The 20,640-nt window shown below is 39.6% G+C and overlaps 1 protein-coding gene across 3 annotated transcripts in view; it reads left to right on the top strand.

Moving 5' to 3' along the window:
• The window catches only part of ARHGAP6 (Rho GTPase activating protein 6), a 471,152-nt gene extending 455,333 nt beyond the window's left edge, over nt 1–15,819 (top strand). For 2 of the 3 annotated variants that reach the window (XM_081276553.1, XM_081276554.1), the window contains exons 10-13: nt 11–108; nt 11,323–11,597; nt 13,251–13,331; nt 13,862–15,819. In XM_081276553.1, coding sequence (XP_081132679.1) covers nt 11–108; nt 11,323–11,597; nt 13,251–13,331; nt 13,862–14,517 — 1,110 coding nt within the window. In that variant the 3' untranslated portion in view covers nt 14,518–15,819. Of the gene's footprint in view, nt 1–10; nt 109–6,679; nt 6,770–11,322; nt 11,598–13,250; nt 13,332–13,861 lie in introns of those variants that run through there. The other variant, XM_081276555.1, reaches the window with a different exon arrangement.
• Nucleotides 15,820–20,640: the final 4,821 nt, after the last annotated feature.

Below are 20,640 nucleotides of genomic sequence, written 5' to 3'. Positions count from 1 at the left end.
GCTTCTTCAGGTTCCCCCAGATCTCCAGAATGAAGTACTGATCAGCCTGTTAGAGACGGATCCTGATGTCGTGGACTATTTACTCAGAAGGAAGGCTTCCCAATCATCGTGAGTATGCCAGTTTTCCATTTTCTAAAGCCACGTTGGGGATTTCTATTTCCATTTCTAAAGAATTAGAAACATTTACATAACTCCATGCAGGGTGACCAAAGTGGAATTTTGGCAGCTTTCTGGCAACTCTGATCACTCCACCTAACCAGAAAATGCTTCAGTCTTACCAATCCACTTATTGAATTAGAAACCACTTTACAAGACTTTTCTATTTCATTTTCAGCTTTCTGTAGCCCCTTGAGATCCTTTCGACTGTGTTTACTGGGAAAAAAGAACACTAAATCACTGGCAAAGACTCAGAGGACTATGATGCACATCAGTGATTCTTCTTTTAGAATCTTGATAACTGTGCTCAGGAGCCCAAAAGGCCATGCCTAGAGATGTCTTGAACAGTTTTATCCGTGAAAGCAATTCATTTGAAATTAGAGGTGTGCTCTTTCTTGGTTTTCCTATCCTTTATAACTTGTATTCTTCTTAAATATTTTTTCTTTTTTTATGTAGTACTGGGGATTGAACGCAGAACCTCATGCATGCTAACCAAGTGCTATACCACTGAGCTACATCTCCAGCACCTAGCTTGTATACTTTTGATGCAAATGTACCCTGGTCTTCACATTCACCTAAGTTTGCAGTGAGGAATATGAAACTATGCTGTAGGATATGGTTTGCTACTATTCTTCCCTAAAGGAACACTGGATTTTTGCATTAGTAAGATTTTATGGCTAATTCCAATGATGTCTACAGAGGCACAGTGTGTGGAGGTGCTGAGCAGTTGGAAAACCAGTTAAAGGGTTAATATGGCATCACTAAGCAGGAGCAATATTATCACCATGACACCCAACTTTAAATTTATGACATGAAAAGTTGTTACTGTTCTCTTATGAAAGTATCATTTATTTTATGCTTTTTATCTGCTCAGTTTTAATAATTCTAAGACACATTTTATGCATGGTTTATCATCTTCAAAGATGAGATCAATCTTATTATCAATGGAATATCTTAATTTATAGCATTTTTTCTTTTTTAATCATATGCATTTTTTTCTTTCTTAATGATATATAAAACAATGCTATATCTTATTTGGTTGAGTCTTAGAAACAATGACACAGGCTAAATTACACTGTATAGTGATATTGAATTTGATTAGTTTTCTTTTTGGATGATTTCAGATATTAATAAAATTATATTATTTTTAAATACATTTAGTGAAAAAGAAATCTGCATTTTTCAATCCTCTTCTTTCCCAGATCATTACATGAATAGTCCTGCTGAATTCAGCTTCATTCCATTTTCAGCAGAGCTAGGAAGGTCTTATAATTGGATCACACTTTCAAATGCTCTTTTAAAAAATCCACGTCTGTTCCAGTCATTATCAGGCCAAATTCTGTTCCATTAAGACATTCTATATAGATTCAATCCTCAAGAGCCATGAACAAATAAAAATATATTCAAACTATAAATAGGCTAAATGGGCTAGCATTTTATGGTCTTGCTTTTCATTTTAGAGAATTGAGGTCACACTTATATTTTTCCTAGATTTCTAACTATCATCAAAATGTTAAACTCTGATCTAAAGTAACAAATGACTTTTCTTCCCAACAACACACGTACCACCAAAATTTTAGTGAATTCACTTACTTTTCTTCCCTGTGCAAGAAAACAGACATGGCAGTATTTCTTTTGTGAATCCCTCATTAAGCTACATTTATTTGAAATTTTGTTGGTATCCTGTGGAAAAGCTAGAAAGTATACGCCTGAGAAACCACAGAGTTTTGACTGACTGATTTTCTGCTTTTGTGTGGCATTATTAGATACAGTTTTTACTTTCAAGAGCCACTGATGGGAATCATTTTTCTGTGCTTTTCAAATACACTTTTTGCACACAAATGCCAAGGTAAAAAGTGAAACTGTCTTTGTGTACTCTTAGGAAAAGGAAGAAGCACACATATACACATGCATGCCAAGCTTTGTAATTCTCCAGTCTCTTTTGTTCCCTATCCCTCTTAAGAGTAAGAAATAGAATCAAAAGATCTGCGTGAACTGACCACAGACCATGATCTCAGGTGAGTGTCATGGCTTCAGGAATATAGAGATGAGCCCCTGGGAGCTCTGTGGATGTCAAGGACAAGTGTTATCAGAGAACAGAAAACAGTTGGCAAGACTTATTTAGCAGGAGAGAGAAGAGATTGGGTTTTCTTTGTTTGTTTGTTTTCCTCTAGGAACAGGCCAAAGAATGGCCCAGATGGCCAACTGTGATGTCATGAAGTAAAAATGCATAGCTTAATGAAAGAGCATTTATTGTTATTGCCTTTTGAAGCCTGAAAGTCCTACCCATCAAACTATAAGTGATCTCCTAGTACCTTAGACCCATGCTTCCCAAACTTTGCATATGGAGCAGCAGCAGATCTTGGTAACATGTTCTTTCTGAATCAGTAAACTGGGGAAGAGGTCTTTGAATCTATATTTCTTTTTTTAATTTTTTGTAGTTGTAGATGGGCAGCATGCCTTTATTTATTTTTGTATGTGGTGCTAAGGATTGAACCCAGTGCCTTACACATGCTAGGCAAGTGTTCTGCCACTGAGCCACAGCCTCAGCCCCTGAATCTATATTTCTAACAAGCTCCCAAGTGATACTGATGTTGCTGGTCCATGATCCACATTGTGAATAGGGAAAGCTTAAAATACCAAGGCATTTTCTTGCCTTTAAGACCTTTGACATTTGTTGAGGAGGGCCTACAAGTACAAAAATAATAGGAAGCATGTTATGCAGTATGTCACAGAGTGAAAGGTAATAGGTGTTACATTAGTGGCTCAGGTTTACCTGCCCTTTTGAATCACCTGGGAAGCTTAAAAAATGTCTGTGACAACCCTGTCCCCAGAGATGCTGATTCATTTTTTCTGGGTTACAATCTGAAATGGGGATTTCTTAAAGCTTCTCACATGGATCTAATTGAGTAGCAAAGGCTTAGAACATCAGGCTCAGATCCACCAAGTTGGATACTATGCATTTACAATCACAAGAGGATTTTGAGGTGGGTGATTTTTGACCTTCAAAAAGTCAAAAAGGGAAATGATGTTCTATATCATAAATCAACTTGAAGTTTGGAGAAGAGAAAGAGGTGTGACTTGAAGATTTCATGGATAGCTTCTGAAAAGAGGAAGGATTTGAAGTTGAGTTGGAAGATGAAGGAGGATATAATCAGACTTAGATGTTTGGGGAGCTAAACCCAGGGCCTGCCCAGAACAGTGAACCATTTGATTGTCTGGAGACCTGATAGAGAACCTAGGCAGAAGCTTTTAAATAGTAGGCTGGTGGGTGGCACTTAAGTTAGGAGATAATGGTGAAGAAGAGTTACAGTGACAATAGACTACCATAATCATTGATTACAGTGATAGTTAATTACAGTACCCAAACTGACAGATGGTGCTGGCTCCATTGGCATGTCATTTATCCATCAATAACACATGTTTGTTTGTGTAGTTTAACACACTGGTTACAAAGCTCCAGGTTTAGAGCCAGATTGCCCAAGTTCAAATTCCAGCTCCACTTCTATTAGCTGTATGATCTTGAGTAAATTAATTGATGTCCGTCTCAGTTTTCTCATCTGTAAACTGTAGATTAAAAAGTAGCACCAAAATATTATCTCTAATGCCCTTAAAATAGTATCTGGTTTATAATAAATGCTAAATAAATATTAACAATATGCTCACGTTGCTTTGAGCTTCAACCTTTGGTTCATTTACAAGTACTTAGCAGGGATGGGCATCACTAGATTCTACCTTGGTGTGCATTACATAACAACCTACCAGGTAATATGGCCCAAGGGAGAACTCATCCACTTTAAGCTGTGGCATTGTGTCTAAAAGAAAATCCCTCATTCACTTCAGACCCTTTGATTTTTTCCCCTGAAGTTTCTGTACTTTGCCCCCTTTCCATTCACATACTTAATAAAGCTTTAGATTCCTGTGAGGCCAAGTGGAAACTGTACAAAATTTAATTTGGAGGGGGAAAAACACATTTTCAAAAGAGTGTAAAAGCAAGAACGAGAAAATATTTATTATTATTTTTGTTTTGAAAGAGCAAACATTTAGTGATATTTGGGAACTTAATGTTTTTGTTTTGATTTTGGTTTTTCCCTTTTTTATGCAACATCAGAATTGGGAGTGAAAGGAGAATTCATCATTTTTTCTTATGTTTGTATACTTAAATTTTTGGCTTCATTCAAAATGGGATGTCAAAAGGAGATTAGAGGAGAGTTTTATTACTAAAGATTCAAGACTTACAGTTTTTTTAATTGCTTGTCTGGCATATTTATTAGAATTATATGCTCTTTTCTTCAAAGGTACTTAAAATAATTCCTCCCCTTTGATTTATGAATGTAATTAAAAAGGGAGGGGGGATAGAAAGTTAATCAAAGAGTACAAGGTAGTGTGCATAGGGATATTTGCTACAGAACAAAGGTATTATAGCAGGGCTGAGACTGGGCAGGGGCAAAAGAGGCATGTGCCTAGGCACAAATTTAAGAATGTACCTCCAAACAGTCATAAACACTAACTATATTGTAATGCAATATTTACCAAATCAAAGGGATCCCCCAAATCAATAATGAATAAAATATCAACATTTTTTTTAAAAAGACCAGTGCACTGCTTGGCCATACTAGAGCCTGAAGGTAAAACAAGTCCCTTGACTTAAGTGGAAGGAACTCATCAATCACATGATAGCCTTCACCTATCTCACTTTTTTAGCCAAGAGCATTAATGTGTTTGACAGTTTCTCCTGACCAAGTGATGATCTTAAAAAAAGGTTTAATTATGTTAAATTGAAAGAAAATCATAATGAAATTCTGTTTTGGCTTAAATAAAGCACTTAAGCTGACCATATGTTGTAAGTTCAAATATACTTAATTTTAATTTTTCAGTATTTTTGACTTCTTTAATGATCTAGGGAGAAAAATTAACCCGACATAGACTTTTGTAGATAGAATGCACAGTTCTCTTGTTGCCTGAAGCACTGCAGACCCTTGAAATTCTGTATAAGGGATATTTCACAGAACTAAGCATAGTTAATGTGAAAAGTCTACATAATTCAGAGCTCAGGAGAGCTCAGCAGAGCTCAGATAATCTGTGACGTCGTAACCATTTCCAATAACACTTCTCATAATTTTTAAATGCAGGCTTGAGAAAAATGTGTAAGGAAAACTTGCTCTTATTCCATCAAACTGCATAGATGCCTCAGAAATATAATATTCATTCAGTAAAACTAAGTAGAACATCTTCCCCGAGAATAAGAACAAAGAAAACAAATTTAACTACATTTGAAGAGAAGGTAGATACGAATTGAACCAAACCTATAGGTATATATTTTTAAATTTCATTATGTCTAATCCTGTTAATTGCCTTCATGATGTTTAATTGAAATTGAAAAAAATAGTAAAACTGGTATCCTGTGAATCAGAACCATGGATATACTTGTCTTAAAAGATAATATTGTAGGACTGAAAAATTGAATGATAAGCCTTCCTTCTTCATTCTGCAGAAATGTTGAACTTTCTTATAATTTAAAGATATCACATTTAGCTTATCAGATAAATATCATGTTGACAATTCATTTTAATATTTTGGATTGTCTTTAAACATGTCTTCATCCATAAATCCATGGAGTATTCCTCTGTTCCTTTACTATGATTTGTCAGATTTCCAGAGAAGTCTGACTTTATCTATGGCATAACAGAAAAAAAAATACTATTGACTGATAGTATCTGGTGGCTTCAATTGTCATTTCATTCTAGTTCCCTGGAAATTATGAAGTATTATGCCTCCTCCAACACATACATACTTCATTTATGAAAGCCTTTTCAGCCAGTTTTAGGAAAAGATCACATGTATTATGGGATTCCATAATTTAAAATTTCAAAAGGCATAAGTGTGCCTTCTATGGAAAGACAATCCAGTGTGGAGAAGAATTGATCACATCCTCCCTTCTTTCTAACATCTTTACTGGTGATTCACAGTTCTTTTTTAAATGTATAAAATATTACTTTGGAGATGTTTTATGGGCCACATTGTAAATAAAATGAATAGATACAGGATAGTTTTATCTTCATCTGTTAAAAATGCTCCATACATGCTATTAGGAGGGAATTTATTAGAACTAAAAATGAGGAGAGAAATGTCATCAAATGTCCAGGCTGCTTGCTTCATCACGCAGTGGGAAGGTTAGAGCCATATCAGCTCATCTTTGGAGTAGGGTATTTTTTTTCCCTAGGATTCTCCATAAGGCAGGCTCTGTAGACCTGAGCATGATTAATATGAAAATCCTCCATAATGCCCATAATTCCAGAGTTGCTATGTCAGTGGATTCCTTTCCTAATATAATTAATAGTGTCTATGATGATTACGAGCTTTGAGTTCCAACAGACTTAAGTTTATCAGTTGATTAACTGAGCCAAGGATGAAGACAACACATATTTGAAATCTTCAGGAGTGTTTCTCACTGAGACAGCTCAGCAAGGGTCTGGGCTGGCCACATCCGGTAATTGAACCGGAGTTTTCCATTTATCCACAGAACAAGTTCTGTGCTTCCGGCTACAGTGCAGGCCTGCTCACAGTACCCTGCCAGCGTGCTTACCCCTTGACCTGGAGGGACCAGCTGAGGGTGAGAACATGATTCGCTCTCCATGCCCATCCCATGCTTGTTTGGTTAGCTGAGATTGGCCATGCATGCTATGGATGGTCCTGGGGTTTGGGGATCTAATGGGAAAACCCTCCATGCATGGAAGAAAACCCAGGTTGACTAGAAACCCATCCATCCAACAGTCTCTACCACAATCCATTGTGCCCTGAGACTGGAAAGATAAGTCACTAGGTACTTATAAGCCAAAACTCATGTCAACTGGCAACTCTTCTGCCCAGCATTCTAGTAAATTCCAAGACATAGAAAGAGAGGCTACTACATGCTTTAGATAACTCTTCATCTAGTGAATCACTGATCTGGGTAAATATTTTCTGTAAATAAGTAAATGAATATTTTAATGCCTTCACTTAGGATCCTGAATTCAAAACTGTCTTCTTAGAGCTGGATTTTTTCCAGAGGTAAATGCAAGAGAGGATCACTGTTGCTTCTTGTCTCATTCTTTCAGAGATAACCAAAGGGATCGTTTTTGTTTTGTTTTGCTTGTTTTATTTGACAATTCTTTGACAGGGTTCCTAGGCAATTTTGCTGCCAATTTCTGACCTATGCTGAGAAAATAAAATTATAGGAAAATATTTTAAAAGGCCATTAACTCTAAGCATAAAATAGAGCATCTTACTGATTTGCAATATTGTTGAATGCTATTTAGCAAATAAACATTAGAAGAGTCCCAATCCCTAATGCCTCTGTTGCTAGAAAGAAATGTTTTTGTCAACTTCCTTATTCTTTTAGTAATATACAGACTGAGATAATGAACAAAGACAGCTATTAATAGTAGTTCAGTCCAATACCTGAAACATGATGGACTCGGTACAAACTTGTACCATAGACCAACAGGTTATTTCACATGAGTATATTTCTAATTCTGATTGTCAGGCACTCATACTGTATTCCCTTCCATGGCTGAGATAAATTGGGAGGGCCTGGCTGCAAAAGAAGGCATCATTGCTCACAGGATGGCCCTCTCTGTCTGTCCCTGACTGTGACCCAAGTCATTCTGAGGAGGTTCAAGGCCCATGTCTACTATTGAACAACTCATCCACCTCTATCTCTAGGAATCAGCCCCAGGCAACTCCCTCAATTTCTCCCCTAATTGGAGCCCCACCTGTTCTCACTTTAGTGGCTTGACTGATGAGACTTATGTCAGGTGGGCCTCTCCTGCTTCCCTCACCTCAACATGTTCTGATCTGCAACCAGACTACATTTTGTTGTCTGAATCCTGCTTATGGCAGGATAGAGGAAGTCCAAGAGTTCAGCTGGGATAGGCACACCTGCTCTCTTTCCCCCTTCTGGAGTACCAGTCACCCCAAGATGAGGACCATCATATTCACTCCCAGTCTAACAAGTGCTATAGTTTGGGCCACCATTTGTGGTTTTCCTCCTGCTTCAGCTCTCAACAGACCCTTGGCCCACTGTCACACTTATAGATTGAGAGAGGGGGAAAAGGTTTGATTATTAGAGGTTCCCAAACATCTTCATGCATCAGAATCATCTTTTGGGCTTCTGCTGGCCCCACCCCAGAAATCCCCTTTTAATAGGCAGAGCTGGCTTCCCTACACTCAGAAGAAACTCACATGATCTGTTATTACCATCTTGAAATTCCTTGTTTTTTTAAAAAAAAATTTTTAGCATGGTACCCCACATGCTCATTTTGTACTGGCCTCCACAAATGATGTAGCTGCTTCTGTCCAGAATAGAGCATGAAAATTTATATTTCCAACAAGTGCCCAAGTGATGCAGATGCTACTGCTATAGGGAGCACACTTTCTTATTTCACAAACGGTAAATGAGATTTTGCAAAGCCAACCCAAAGAAAAGAGGAAACAGACAGTGGCCCTCTTCCTCCTGCCTTTTCCTCTCTACTTAATTAGATCCAATAAGAGTTATGAAAATGGAGGAAAATTGGTATAGGAATTTTGGTTAATTTTATTTTTGCTATTGTCATTGTTGTTTTACTTTCACCAAACTAAATGCTCTTATGAGGCATACTGCTTTTTCTGTTCCCCACCCCCAACAACTAATGTAGGTATGATTTCCCTGTGTGTACATTAGTCCAAAAAACAATTTTCAGAGACAGCTTGAAAAAGCATATAAAGTTCAGCAAGGTCATAGTAGGTAACTTGAGAGAATGGGGGAAGGAAAACAATAGAAAAAGTGATAAAATGAAGCTGCAATGCAAGAGACAAAAAGGCACTCCCCAAGCTTTGATACATCAACTCAAATGGAGCTCCATTTCCTCTGAGCTTTTAGCATTCATTTCAAACAGAAATACATTACTTATTATATGACTCATGCTTCCATGATATAAAAATAACCTACTCACTCAGTAGAAACCCAAATGTCCCTAGTACCAAGACTTAAGAGAAATTTGTTTCATTAGGCATCTTTCTTTATATACATAACCCCTAGTTCCATCTGCAATTTATAACATTTTGTGGAACATATTATCTTCTATATATTGAGTAAGACAGATGAGAAAGACATGAGACAGAATTATTGTGGTCTCTGTGAGCTAAAATACAATCTTTTAAAAACTTTTCTCCCAATATGAGGAGGCAAAAATAAAACAAAACATCTATAGCCCTGATAGTTATTTTGGTTTGGGCTCATGAATCGACTTAACTCTCTTTAAGTCATCTCATAAAATAAGGCTTTATGTAGCTACTATTATTGATATAAAATCATGACTTATTCTTACTAAGTAGACAAAAGACATTTCCATTAATGACTGGGAATATGTCAATGGAAGTAGCCAAATAATATGATTTATAGCCCTATTCAGAACATTGAACTCTGATTTTGAACTGGGTTCTGTGTTAGTTCAACTTATTAGATTTTTCTAATTTTCATAATAACCTTTCCTCAGAGCCATACCCCATGACATCAGACAAGTGTCCAATTAGTTTTATTTTGTGTTCCTTTGGCTAGAATTAAAGAGATTTTTCCCTTTAATTAGCTATGGTGGTTAAAAAGTGTTCCCCCCACTTTCCAGCAGAAATAGTTAAGTTCCTTTGATTTTTTTTTTCTTCAAATTCATTGGAGGCCTGAAGGTCTGGAAAATCATCCTCATGGCTGTCCTCTGGCTCCTGCCCATAAGATTGTCTGATATCAGTTCAAAGAAGAAGCAAGGAAAGGACTTATTTATTCCATGTGGGTAGAAAATGTCCTTAGCAAAACTGCTCAGACCCTAACCACCTCAGTGACAGGCAGCTGGCATGGCACATCAGGAATGCTGGGATGGTTTCTCCCTGGGTACTAACCCTTGGTGGAAACCTGAAATGAAGCTAGCTTCTTGGTCCCCATGAGGGCACCGCTTCCATTTTGCATGCACAAAACCATTTGGTTAGGAAGGGATTGCTCAGGCGTATGTTTACCTTCTTTAAAACCACAAAGATTTGTTTTGAAAATTTCAACTAAAGGAAAGCAAAGACTAGAAAAGGGAAGCAAAGTGAGGGTGGGGGTGCAGAAGCAGATTCTGGAACTTTAATCAACCTGTGATCATTTCCCTTTAAGATTTTGTCAGGGCCACTGTTTTGAGGAAGGTAGAAAGTAAAGATGTTCCAGGTAAGACTTCACCAGTCTTTCCATGTTCCTGAAGTTCTCATTTTCCTGTTCCACTTACATATTCACCACTTCCGTTGCTGTGAGAACACATTCATACTTGTATATATGGTTTGGTAACTAGTGTGTCAGATCAATGTATAAAATCACTAGTCCTTTGCAGAATCATTTTAAATATGTGTTAAAATACAGTGGATTCTTAATGGTGGTCATATATTTATCTTTCTGGCCAACTCTTTTTATATGAAATACTTATTCCCACCAGTAGCATCATCATCTTCATCACAGGAAAGATGAATTCAAGTATTTTGAGAAGAAAAGTTGCCTACAGTTTTATTCAAATGATTTTTAATACAGGATATTGAAGAAGGTAAAAGTGGCAGCTGCCAGTTTTTCCTTACTTAATAGAAAGTGATCATCAGAGTTTAATTTTTAAATGAAACCAGGATTTAATCCATGAGGCACCTCAAGCATATTTGTTGGCGAATACAGAGATGTGCTTCTGTTTATTTTCCATCCTTCCCCTGGCAGCTGGCATTTCCCGTTACAACTTGGATTTTTCTGCCCTCTGTGGGCCACACATTGGCGATTACAGGGATCCATCTTTTCATCTCTTTCCTCTGCTCGGCTGAAGTTTTGTTACATTTGTTAGGTTTTACTGCCCTCTGCTGGCCGTACATTGGCGAACACCGTGCAGGCATCCGTGTCTGTTTCATCCTCCCCCCTCCTTCTCGGGGGCTGCGGTTTCTTGTTACATTTGTTGTGTTTTGCTGCCATCTTCCGGCCATTATGTGGAAACGCTTTCATTTTATTAATGCAGACATGTTGGAACATTGCTCAAAAGGCCCCTGTGTCCATGCGTTCTCCTCCTGTCATTTGTGTAACGGTTGTATTGTTTAAATGTGGTGACAAATTATTAACACACTCATGTACCTATAACTGTCTCATTGTACCAGAAGCCCTGACATTCTGCAGTCGGAAGTTTCCTTTTCTATGGGAGGGAGGCATTCATCTACAGACTCCAACAAGGCCTCCAGTGGAGACATCTCCCCTTATGACAACAACTCCCCAGTGCTGTCCGAGCGCTCCCTGCTGGCTATGCAAGAGGACAGGGGCCCGGGCGGCTCGGAGAAGCTTTACAAAGTGCCAGAACAATATATGTTGGTGGGCCACTTGCCAGCGTCAAAGTCAAAGTCAAGAGAAAGTTCTCCTGGACCAAGGCTTGGAAAAGGTAAGGGGAGTCTAAATGATACAGGCCAAATCAAGTGACTCTATTTGTGCATATGGCATGATATAAGACACTTCGAACCTCCTCTTCCACTGTCCTTTGTTTACTGTTTCTGTAATTTAGGGAGCATTTACTGAGTACCTGTTGAACACCTACTCAGGAAGAAAGGGTGGTGAGTGCAGGCGTTGTCTTGGAGGGTCCTTGCAGCCCACACTCTGATTTTCAAATATGTAGGAAGTGAGCACATGCCAGGAAGAGCCACTTATATTTCCAGTTGACCCCCCTACCCCCAACATCCAGGAAACTTTATTTATCCTGGTGAGTAGGTTTTGGTTGCATATTTGATAGCCTAAGATGTCACCCACTTACTACTATTGGTTTCATAAAGATAACAATTGAACCTACTACATAACTAGGCAGCATGCTGGAACCAAACAGTGTCAGAGTCCAATGACAAGAGCACTATATTTGAAGTAAGACTCTGCTCTGCCACTTTCAATTTGCAAGATACCAAACAAGTGATTGAGCTTTGCTGAGACCCATGTCTACCTGCTATGAAAATTCAGAATGATAATGGTGTCAGATTTCTTGGGTTTATTAGCTAATTCATGGCAAGTTCTGAATGCAGCTCTTAGTGTATAATAATCACTGGATAATGCATGCTATGTAATTTGTGTGCATTTCTCACCTCTCCTCACACTGGGTGTCTCTTCTGTCAAATGATCTCCCGTTTATCTCCTAGGGATGAAATGAGATAATGTATGTGAACTGCTGAACACCTGGAGGCACTAGACATTTGCTTCTATAAATCATAATTATGATCCCATTACGGGATTGTAGAATGGAGGAAATGAGATGGCTAGAAAATTCTAATGTAGCACTTAACTCCAAAGCTATTTATGCACAGACTCAGGGGGTTTCCTGAAGGAATAGGTGCAGGAATGAGTCTATGGGTGCCAATAGCTGAGTATTCCAGAGGGTAGTCCAGAAACAGTTACTGCTGGTCCTCAATCTCTGATTAATATGGTTAGAGCCCATAAGCATCTTGCCATCACCCCCTTGTATGAGCTTTTCCTACTGCTGTTGTCACAAACTATCACAATTTCAGTGGATTAAAGCAGTACACAAATTTGCTATCTTATGGTTTGGGAGGTCAGAAGTCTAAAATGAGTCCACAGGGCTGCCTTCCTTATTGGAGGCTCTGGGGAATAGTCTGTTTCCTTGCATTTTTCAGTTTCAAGAAGCTTCTGTATCCCTTGTCTCATGGCTTCTTTCTCCATCTTTAAAACCAGCAAGAGAGCAGCTTCTGTCTTATGGGGCCCTCCTGGGTCATACAGGCATATCACCTCATCACAAGAATCATATAATTTGATTGCATTTGCAAAGTCCTTTTTGAATATAAGATAATGTCTTTAGAGGTTCTGAGGATTATGATGCAGAGACTTTTCGGGGCAGGGGGTATTCTGTCTACTACAACCAAGATATAAGAAGTCTTTGTAAGCTCCTGAAAAGCAGACATGAATTGTATCCTGTTTTGCATCTGGCACAATCTTGAATACTTTACTTTGCACAGAAAAGATGTTATAAAATATGTATTAACTTTTGTCTTTAAAATTTCGTTTTGTGTCACACACCTTTTTGTGCTTTTTGTCTTAGATATGTCAGAGGAGCCTTTCAATATCTGGGGAACTTGGCATTCAACATTAAAAAGTGGATCCAAAGACCCAGGAATGACAGGTGGAGTGTTATTCTTAAACTTCATTGCAATTACTTTTAAAATTAATTTTGTTTCATTTTTGCCTTGTTATCGTCTTACATGGTTGTTAAATATTACTGGGAAAATACTGAAGAGAGGGGGAAAGGATAACATTACCTATAGGTTTTCCACCCAAATATGCCATTTCATTTCCTTTTCAGAGACATAAATTGGTGACAAGGCTGTTTAATCTGGTTTTGCAGCTCAGCTAACCTGTCAAGAGTCTAGGCATAAGTTTTGAGCGGCCACATGAATTGTGCTGATGATCAGAAAGCATTTGGCATTTCTTTTGCTAGCAGGTGTTTTGAGGTGGCGGCAGCTGAGAGCAGTGCTGCTTTTTGTTGTTGTTGTTGTTTGTTTTTGGTTTTTTTTGTTGTTGTTGTTGTTGTTGTTGTTGTTGTTGTTGTTTTTTGGTGGTACAAGTTGGCACGGGGAAGCCAGTGCGAGGACTCTAATCCCCAGAGGAATGCTACAAGCTAATTCCAGTTCTGGCCTTTCTCTCTGCTCCCAGGTTCCTATGGTGACATTTTTGAAAGCAGCTCCCTCCGACCGGGGCCCTGTTCCCTGTCCCAAGGGAACCTGTCGGCGAACTGGCCTCGGTGGCAGGGGAGCCCCTCGGAGCTGGACGGAGGCCCTCAGGTCCCGCGGAGGACTCAGCCCGCGCCCGCTGCGGTGCCGCGCGTCTGCAGCACTCCGCACATCCAGGGCGGCGGCGGGGCGGCCAGGCGGCCGGCGGCCAGGTCCGAGCCCTACTTGAGCCTGAGCAACGCGGCCGAAGCGACCGAAGCTGCTGAGCCGGACGGGGCCTGGCCGCAGAGACCGCGGGAGAGCGGCAGGGAAGACCGGAGGCCCCCGCCTCCGTACCCCGGGCCAGGCCAGCCCGCCGCACCCGCCCCGCTGCCCGCGGAGCCGCCCTTGTGGAGGCGCCAGAGGCCCGAGGCGGGCTCCGGAACCGCCTCGCCCGAGGGAGGCCCGGCCGCTCAGCCCCAGTCCCGCGCCGCGCACAGCAAGCGCAGCAGCGCCTACTCCCTCCAGGCTAGCGCCGGCCAGCAGGACGCTCAAAACTTGGGGGAAGCCAGCTGGCTCGACTGGCAGCGAGAGCGGTGGCAGATCTGGGAGCTCCTGTCCGCCGACAACCCCGACGCCCTCCCGGAAACGCTGGTATGAGCCCAGACCGCCGAGCCGCCCGCCCGCCCGAATGCCCTCTCCAGCCCGCACCAGGAAAGTCGTGCTGGACAATTGACACACACTTCCTTTCCTTCTTTCACACTTTAAAAAGCAACACAAGAGAAACTCAGTCCACTGACAGATGCAGAGCACTCAGACCCTCGCCACTGATCTTAACGATTCTATTGCATAGCCAGCCTTAGGAAAAACCAAAACAGTTGCCAATATCCAATCGACAAACTGCCCACGTTGGCTCTGTATACGATCAAACTCTTGCTTCGGTATTGCTTAATAATTGTATTTATGTGTCTTCAGTTTTGACCATTGTATATTCTGTAACGAATCTATGTATGATAATCAATATGATATATTCACAGAGAGAAAACAGAAGGAACAATTTTAAGTCACTTCACTTATATTACACCATGAGATATATTAAGCGTTGAGATTCTATAGAGTGTTCTAGAACATGCACAAGCGGGTTTCTGTGCTTTTGCCATACCTTTTAACTGAGGACAGCCCTTCTTTCAAAGCCTAAGAAAACACTAACAAAACAAAACAGAATATGAGAAGCCATATTTTTATAAAGTGGTGAGGTACAAAAATTATAGTCACTGAATGCTTTTTCATATTGAATAAGTTTTAAGGAAAGTGTTAAATTTGATACATTATGAAATATATTTTTAGAACCTGTCCAGAAAGGATTCAGTTAATCAAATGAGAGAAAGGCCATGCCTAACAAGGAGTGATTAAGAAGTTGTCCGTCCCATTTTAGGTCAAATTCAATTTTATATAGACCATATATAATATATATTTATAATGTATAATTTTATGTATGTTTCAAAACGACAAACTGGAATCCAACTATTAAGTGTTTAAGAATCAAAATAGAACATTCAAATTACAGAATGTGGTTTTTCCCTTTGCCCCATAATCAGCATTAACCAAATTACATGCAATTCCTTGTAAAGTTAATCATATTTGGGGAGGAACAAAACTACAGCTTTGTACTTAATTGTGCCAAAGGCTGAGGAAACGTTTTCTTCTATAATTGTGTGTGTAATGTAAAATGTTCTGCAGTACTACAGTTGTTCGATTTTTCAACTGCAAAACCACTTTTGACCAGCAGGTGGCAATTTGCTTCAGTATTTTCAGAATTTTTTTTTTTCACTTCAGAAGGGAAAGTGTATTATAGAATTTTTTTTTATATAAAACGTGCTACTCTTAATTTTCATGTTGGTGATAAAATTTTCAGTGGTGTTTCTTAAAGTTCTATCTTGTGCCATGATGAATAAAAGTTAAGCAAAAGCTTTGTTCCCTGCCTTTAACCTAATTAATCAACTCACACCCATTACATAAGTAGGCTTCATGATCCACAGGTTCAAGTGTAATAAAGAATACCAATTCTATACATATCCAAAGATAGATAAAAAGATAGTTTAAAAATATCAGATGGCTTGGGGACATCAACTGGGTGACACCAAAGCATTTAGATATATGTAATTAGCTGTGGAAAGTAAAGACTGGTTACCTTAATTATCAGCAAGAAAGTGGTTTTCTACATGACTAAAACTCAGGTTTCCCACCTTCTGGGCAGATGTCATCCAACACAAAACTTGTAATTTGCATCTTCTCTTTAAGCTTTAGATGCCTAATTTGCTTCAGAGCTGAAGTAATAAATTCTAGAAATGGCATGTCATGTTTCACATTTGGGGACTGGTTGAGTTATCTTCAGGTTATGCCATTGGGATAGTACTTTTGCCACTGGCTCAGACTCTGCAAGAATTTGCCTATGCATCTTGACTCTTCCCAGCTGCCCATACTCAGCCAAACGTAAACAAGACCCAGAGCAAATGCTAGTTGAATGTGGATCTCAGATGGCTTTTCAGTGCCACCTACTTGCATCCTACTCCTATGTTTTCTTGCTTCGAACTTGACCATGTTCTGACCAATTCGTTCCCTCATTCCTGGACAGGACTGCCTGATATATGGGAAACCCCGCCCCCTTCCCATCACACGGTTGCTGTTTTAGTCCCATTTTTAAAAAAAACTTTCTCGTCAAATGGCCCTGAGGTTAATGCCTGTAGGGGGAAAAGGTAGTGAAAGGTACATCTGTTAATAATCTTATCTAAAATAGGCAGTCCAGAAAATAGAACTCAGAAAATCTTTTATAGGTATCTCAATATTCACTTTCCCTTTCTCTGTGCATTTCAGCCCTGTGAGTGTATCTTTCTTTAGCTTAGTAAGTGAAAACTTGGCTCTTAGAAGCCTTTATCACATCAAAAATAAGCTGTTTTTAAATACATATATGAGACCTAATGACCTAAGTAGGAAACCCAGGTTATTCCTAATAATACCATATGAAAAAAAAAAAACTAGTTGGACAAAGTTGGCTGTTCAAGTCACTCCTTCCTTGTGAGAAAAGGTATCCTACAAGCAAGAAAAAAGTTGCAGTATGTTCCATGTCTATGAATACTCAATCATTGTTTCTGTGTCTCTGACAAAGAGGCCACAATGGTGATGGCAGAAACAGCTAAATACACATTTGTCTTGATCCTTCTAAGTACCTATTAACATATGTTTGTTGTGGGGTTTTCTAGAAAAAAAATGCTCTTATACCAATGGAGTGCATGCAAATTGAGGAAATTTCTAACTAAGCCCAGCTTGCTTCTTTTCTTATGCACATTTTAATACACATCTGCTTGGCAGAGAAACAGCATTGGGATTAAATATAAAGAGATGTCAGAACAAAGTCCAGGCCTGTGGTGTACATTGGGCTGATAAGCAAACTCCAGGAGGTAGATTCTACTGAACTGAGGAGAAAGGAAATGACTGAAGAAGAGTCACACAGAGATTAAAACAGAACATCTTAACTGAATGGAATTTTAAACAAGACTAAATCAGCAGCAAATGTTCTTCAAGAGGAAAAAATACAAACCAGAGGACAGTTCCAATAAAGGTTGGAATTCTTGGGCACAGTCAAGGTGACAGTGGTAGCCTAGAGATATTGAATTACAGTGGTCTCTAGGGTACAGACCTCTGACCCAGTGTGGCCCTCAATCCACCAAGGTACAGAAGGTCTAAGAGTCTCTAAATTCCATTCAGACAACATCTTTTCAGCCCAGGGAGTCCAACTCATCCCAATTCCTCTGAGAACATCCCAGGTTTAGTCTTAAAAGCCCCATATCCCCATTAATAACGGGTTCTGTTATTAATTGGCAGGGTAGGGACTTGTGGCTGTGGGTACAGGGCACTTGAACTTGGTACCTCTCAAGTGGGGTCACCAAATATAAGATACAGGGCACCCAGTTAAATTTGAATGCCAGATAAACAACAGTTCCCATGCAAAATATGGGACATATTTATATTTAAAAATTACTCATTATCTGAAATATTCCATGGGATATGTTTATATTAAAAAGAGATTCTTTATTTACCTAACATTCAAGTTGAACTGAGTATTGATTTGCTAAATCTGGCAACCCTAATCTCTAGCATTGATATCTCACCTGGTCCCCAATGACCTGCTTGGCATTTTCACTGACTATCCCATGATACCTCAATAGTCTTATAATAGACCAAATGTGTGCCTCCACTAAGACATTGAGCCATGTTCTCACCAGCCACCATTCCTCTCTTTGCCTAGGGTGCTTCTTCCTTTTTCTCATCCAAGCCTCACCTGGGATCCTAGTCGTCTTGTCCCTCTGACACATGTCTCCTCTTTTTCCATCCCCATTATCCCCTCCCTCTTGGGTTATTCTAGCAGCCTGGCATTTCTACCCTTCCCACACTCCTCTAAACTATCATTTATAGTTCTGAAATGCATATCTTGTCAGAGGTATTTGTTGGTTAAAAATCAGTGGAGGCGCTCCTCCTCCTCTGGTCTACAGGACAACGTCCACATGCTGTGATGAAAACACTCCACACACTGGTCTTATCCACCTTCGCCTCTCATCTCTCCCTAATATGGCACCCCTATACTCTGGCCATGGACAGAAACTCCCCATTTCCTTGTACAAGAAACAGTTTTGTATTTCCATTCCAAGGGCCTCAAATGTTCTTCCTGTTTTTCTTATTCAACGCTATATTTCTTGTAGAACTAGCTTGATTCTTCCCTTTCCACAAACACAATGCATTACAGCATATTCTGATCTTTTGGACATGATGTGGCCATGTTAACAAGGATTGCTGTGCATTATCATTGCCACCTTATGTTTTTTCTGGAAGTTTTTCTCTGTTCCTGAAACTGGGGACTGTGTCCATTATTTAATTAGTACCCTTTGGGCTGGGCAGAGATCTGATACCTACTTGGCATTTAATAAATGTTTGCAGAATATAGGCTTATAAATATGATCAAACAACTTACCATACAGTGGAGAAAAAGTACAAGACCATCCACCTCCCAGCAAATGCAGAAGTAGCCACATATTTTCTAAATAAAAGAGTTTTGAGTAAAGGAGGTAGTCTGAAGAGGAGAACAGAGATAACTATCAAACAGTAAGTACTTCCTTACAAAAACACATCACCCCAGCTCCATGCTGCATGGAATGGAGAAGGTAGGTGGCTTATGATCTGTTATCATTTCATTCTCAAGGCCAAAACTTTAACAGTAAAAATGGCAACAAACGTATGATTCTGTGCTCCCTGGATAGTGCTTGACAAATACTTAGTGATGTAAAAAAATGAAGTTTCAAGACATGGGCTTCAGTGTCAGAACAGGACTTGATTCCCGCTCTGCTGCTAGTTACTTTAGCTCCATTTTCTCACCATAGCCAGGATATTTTAATACCAAACTCCCAGGATTGTTCTGAGGATTACATGAGAAAATACCTACAGCAGAGCCAGCCACATAACCAATATTCAACAACCGGCAGGATAATCAGTATCCCACATGAGATCATTTAAGAAACAGAAATTGAAAACCTCTGCCATGAAATGCAGACACTACTAACTAACATTAGGAACGACTTCCGCTCTAGCCTAGTTTTTGCACATTAACCCATTTAACCCCTCATTTTCCAGAGGGCACAGCTTATTCCAGAGACATCAAAGGAGTTGCCCAGGGCCACATAGCTGGAAAGAAGCAGAGCTAGGATTTGAGCACAAGCCATTTGACTGTGCCCCCTGCTGTTTGGATTAGAAGTCAGGGAACAAAGCTCTGTGGTTATTTATGGAAGCCCTTGGCCTGGCTTCTCTCTTAAAGAATTGAGCTCAGCTGGATGGTCCCCAGGAGAGGGCTCCTGCCTCTGGGATGATCTTCAGGAGCCCTGAGTATTTCCCACTGAAGCAAGAACAATGGAAGCTAAAATAAATAAAGGTCCAAAGAGGGTTTGATTTATAAAGATTTTGTTCCATGGGGGAGAATGGGTTGAATTATGATTAAAAATTATATTCCATTTACATATTTATTATTGTCTTGCATAAATTACAATCTAGCATTGCCTTCAGATTTTCTTTTGCTTCCAACAGCTATAACAGCCATGTAATGACTTCATTTGATTAACTGATTGGTTGATCTAATAGTCAATCAATATTTACCAGGGGCCTACTACCCACTATGCCCAGTGCTGGAGCCCAAGGCTAGAAAAACAGATACGACCCTCTAGATCTGCCTTTAACTATGTCTCAGCTAAGAAAAAACTGTCACTCTTGGAATCCTACTGTGAGAATGGCAGCAGATGCTTCCAAGTCCCATGAATCCAGCAAGTGTCCCAGCAACCATTACCTGATAGGAATCCATATATTGTTGAACAAATGAATTAATAGTTGAGACCAATCACCCATCCATCCATCTGTCCTAAAGTAAAAAGTCAGAGAAATACCCATGACAGCACCAAATGCTTCCTGCATTCTGCAAGAGATCTACAGGAGAAAGAGCTTTGGGAAGTGAAGAAAACACGTTAGGGCTGGCTTTCTGGCAAGTGACCTTTGCAGTTGCTTATTTGAATGTTCTGGTAATGCCTTGTTGAAAATTTAAGTTTTTCAACAAGCCCAACCCCCTCTTCCCCATGGCCTTTTTGACTGGACCCTGCAAACAATGCAGCCAGCCCTGGTCACATTCCTTGCTGGATAAGAAGTAAGCAATTTCAGAACAGGAATTCCTTTGTAGTCTAGGCCAGCAAC

The sequence above is a fragment of the Spermophilus citellus genome, assembly GCF_964194105.1.
Source record: "Spermophilus citellus genome assembly, chromosome: X".
In the NCBI taxonomy this organism is placed as follows: domain Eukaryota; kingdom Metazoa; phylum Chordata; class Mammalia; order Rodentia; family Sciuridae; genus Spermophilus; species Spermophilus citellus.
Note: the sequence above shows the minus strand (reverse complement) of the source record. Positions and strands in the feature narration are given on the sequence as shown.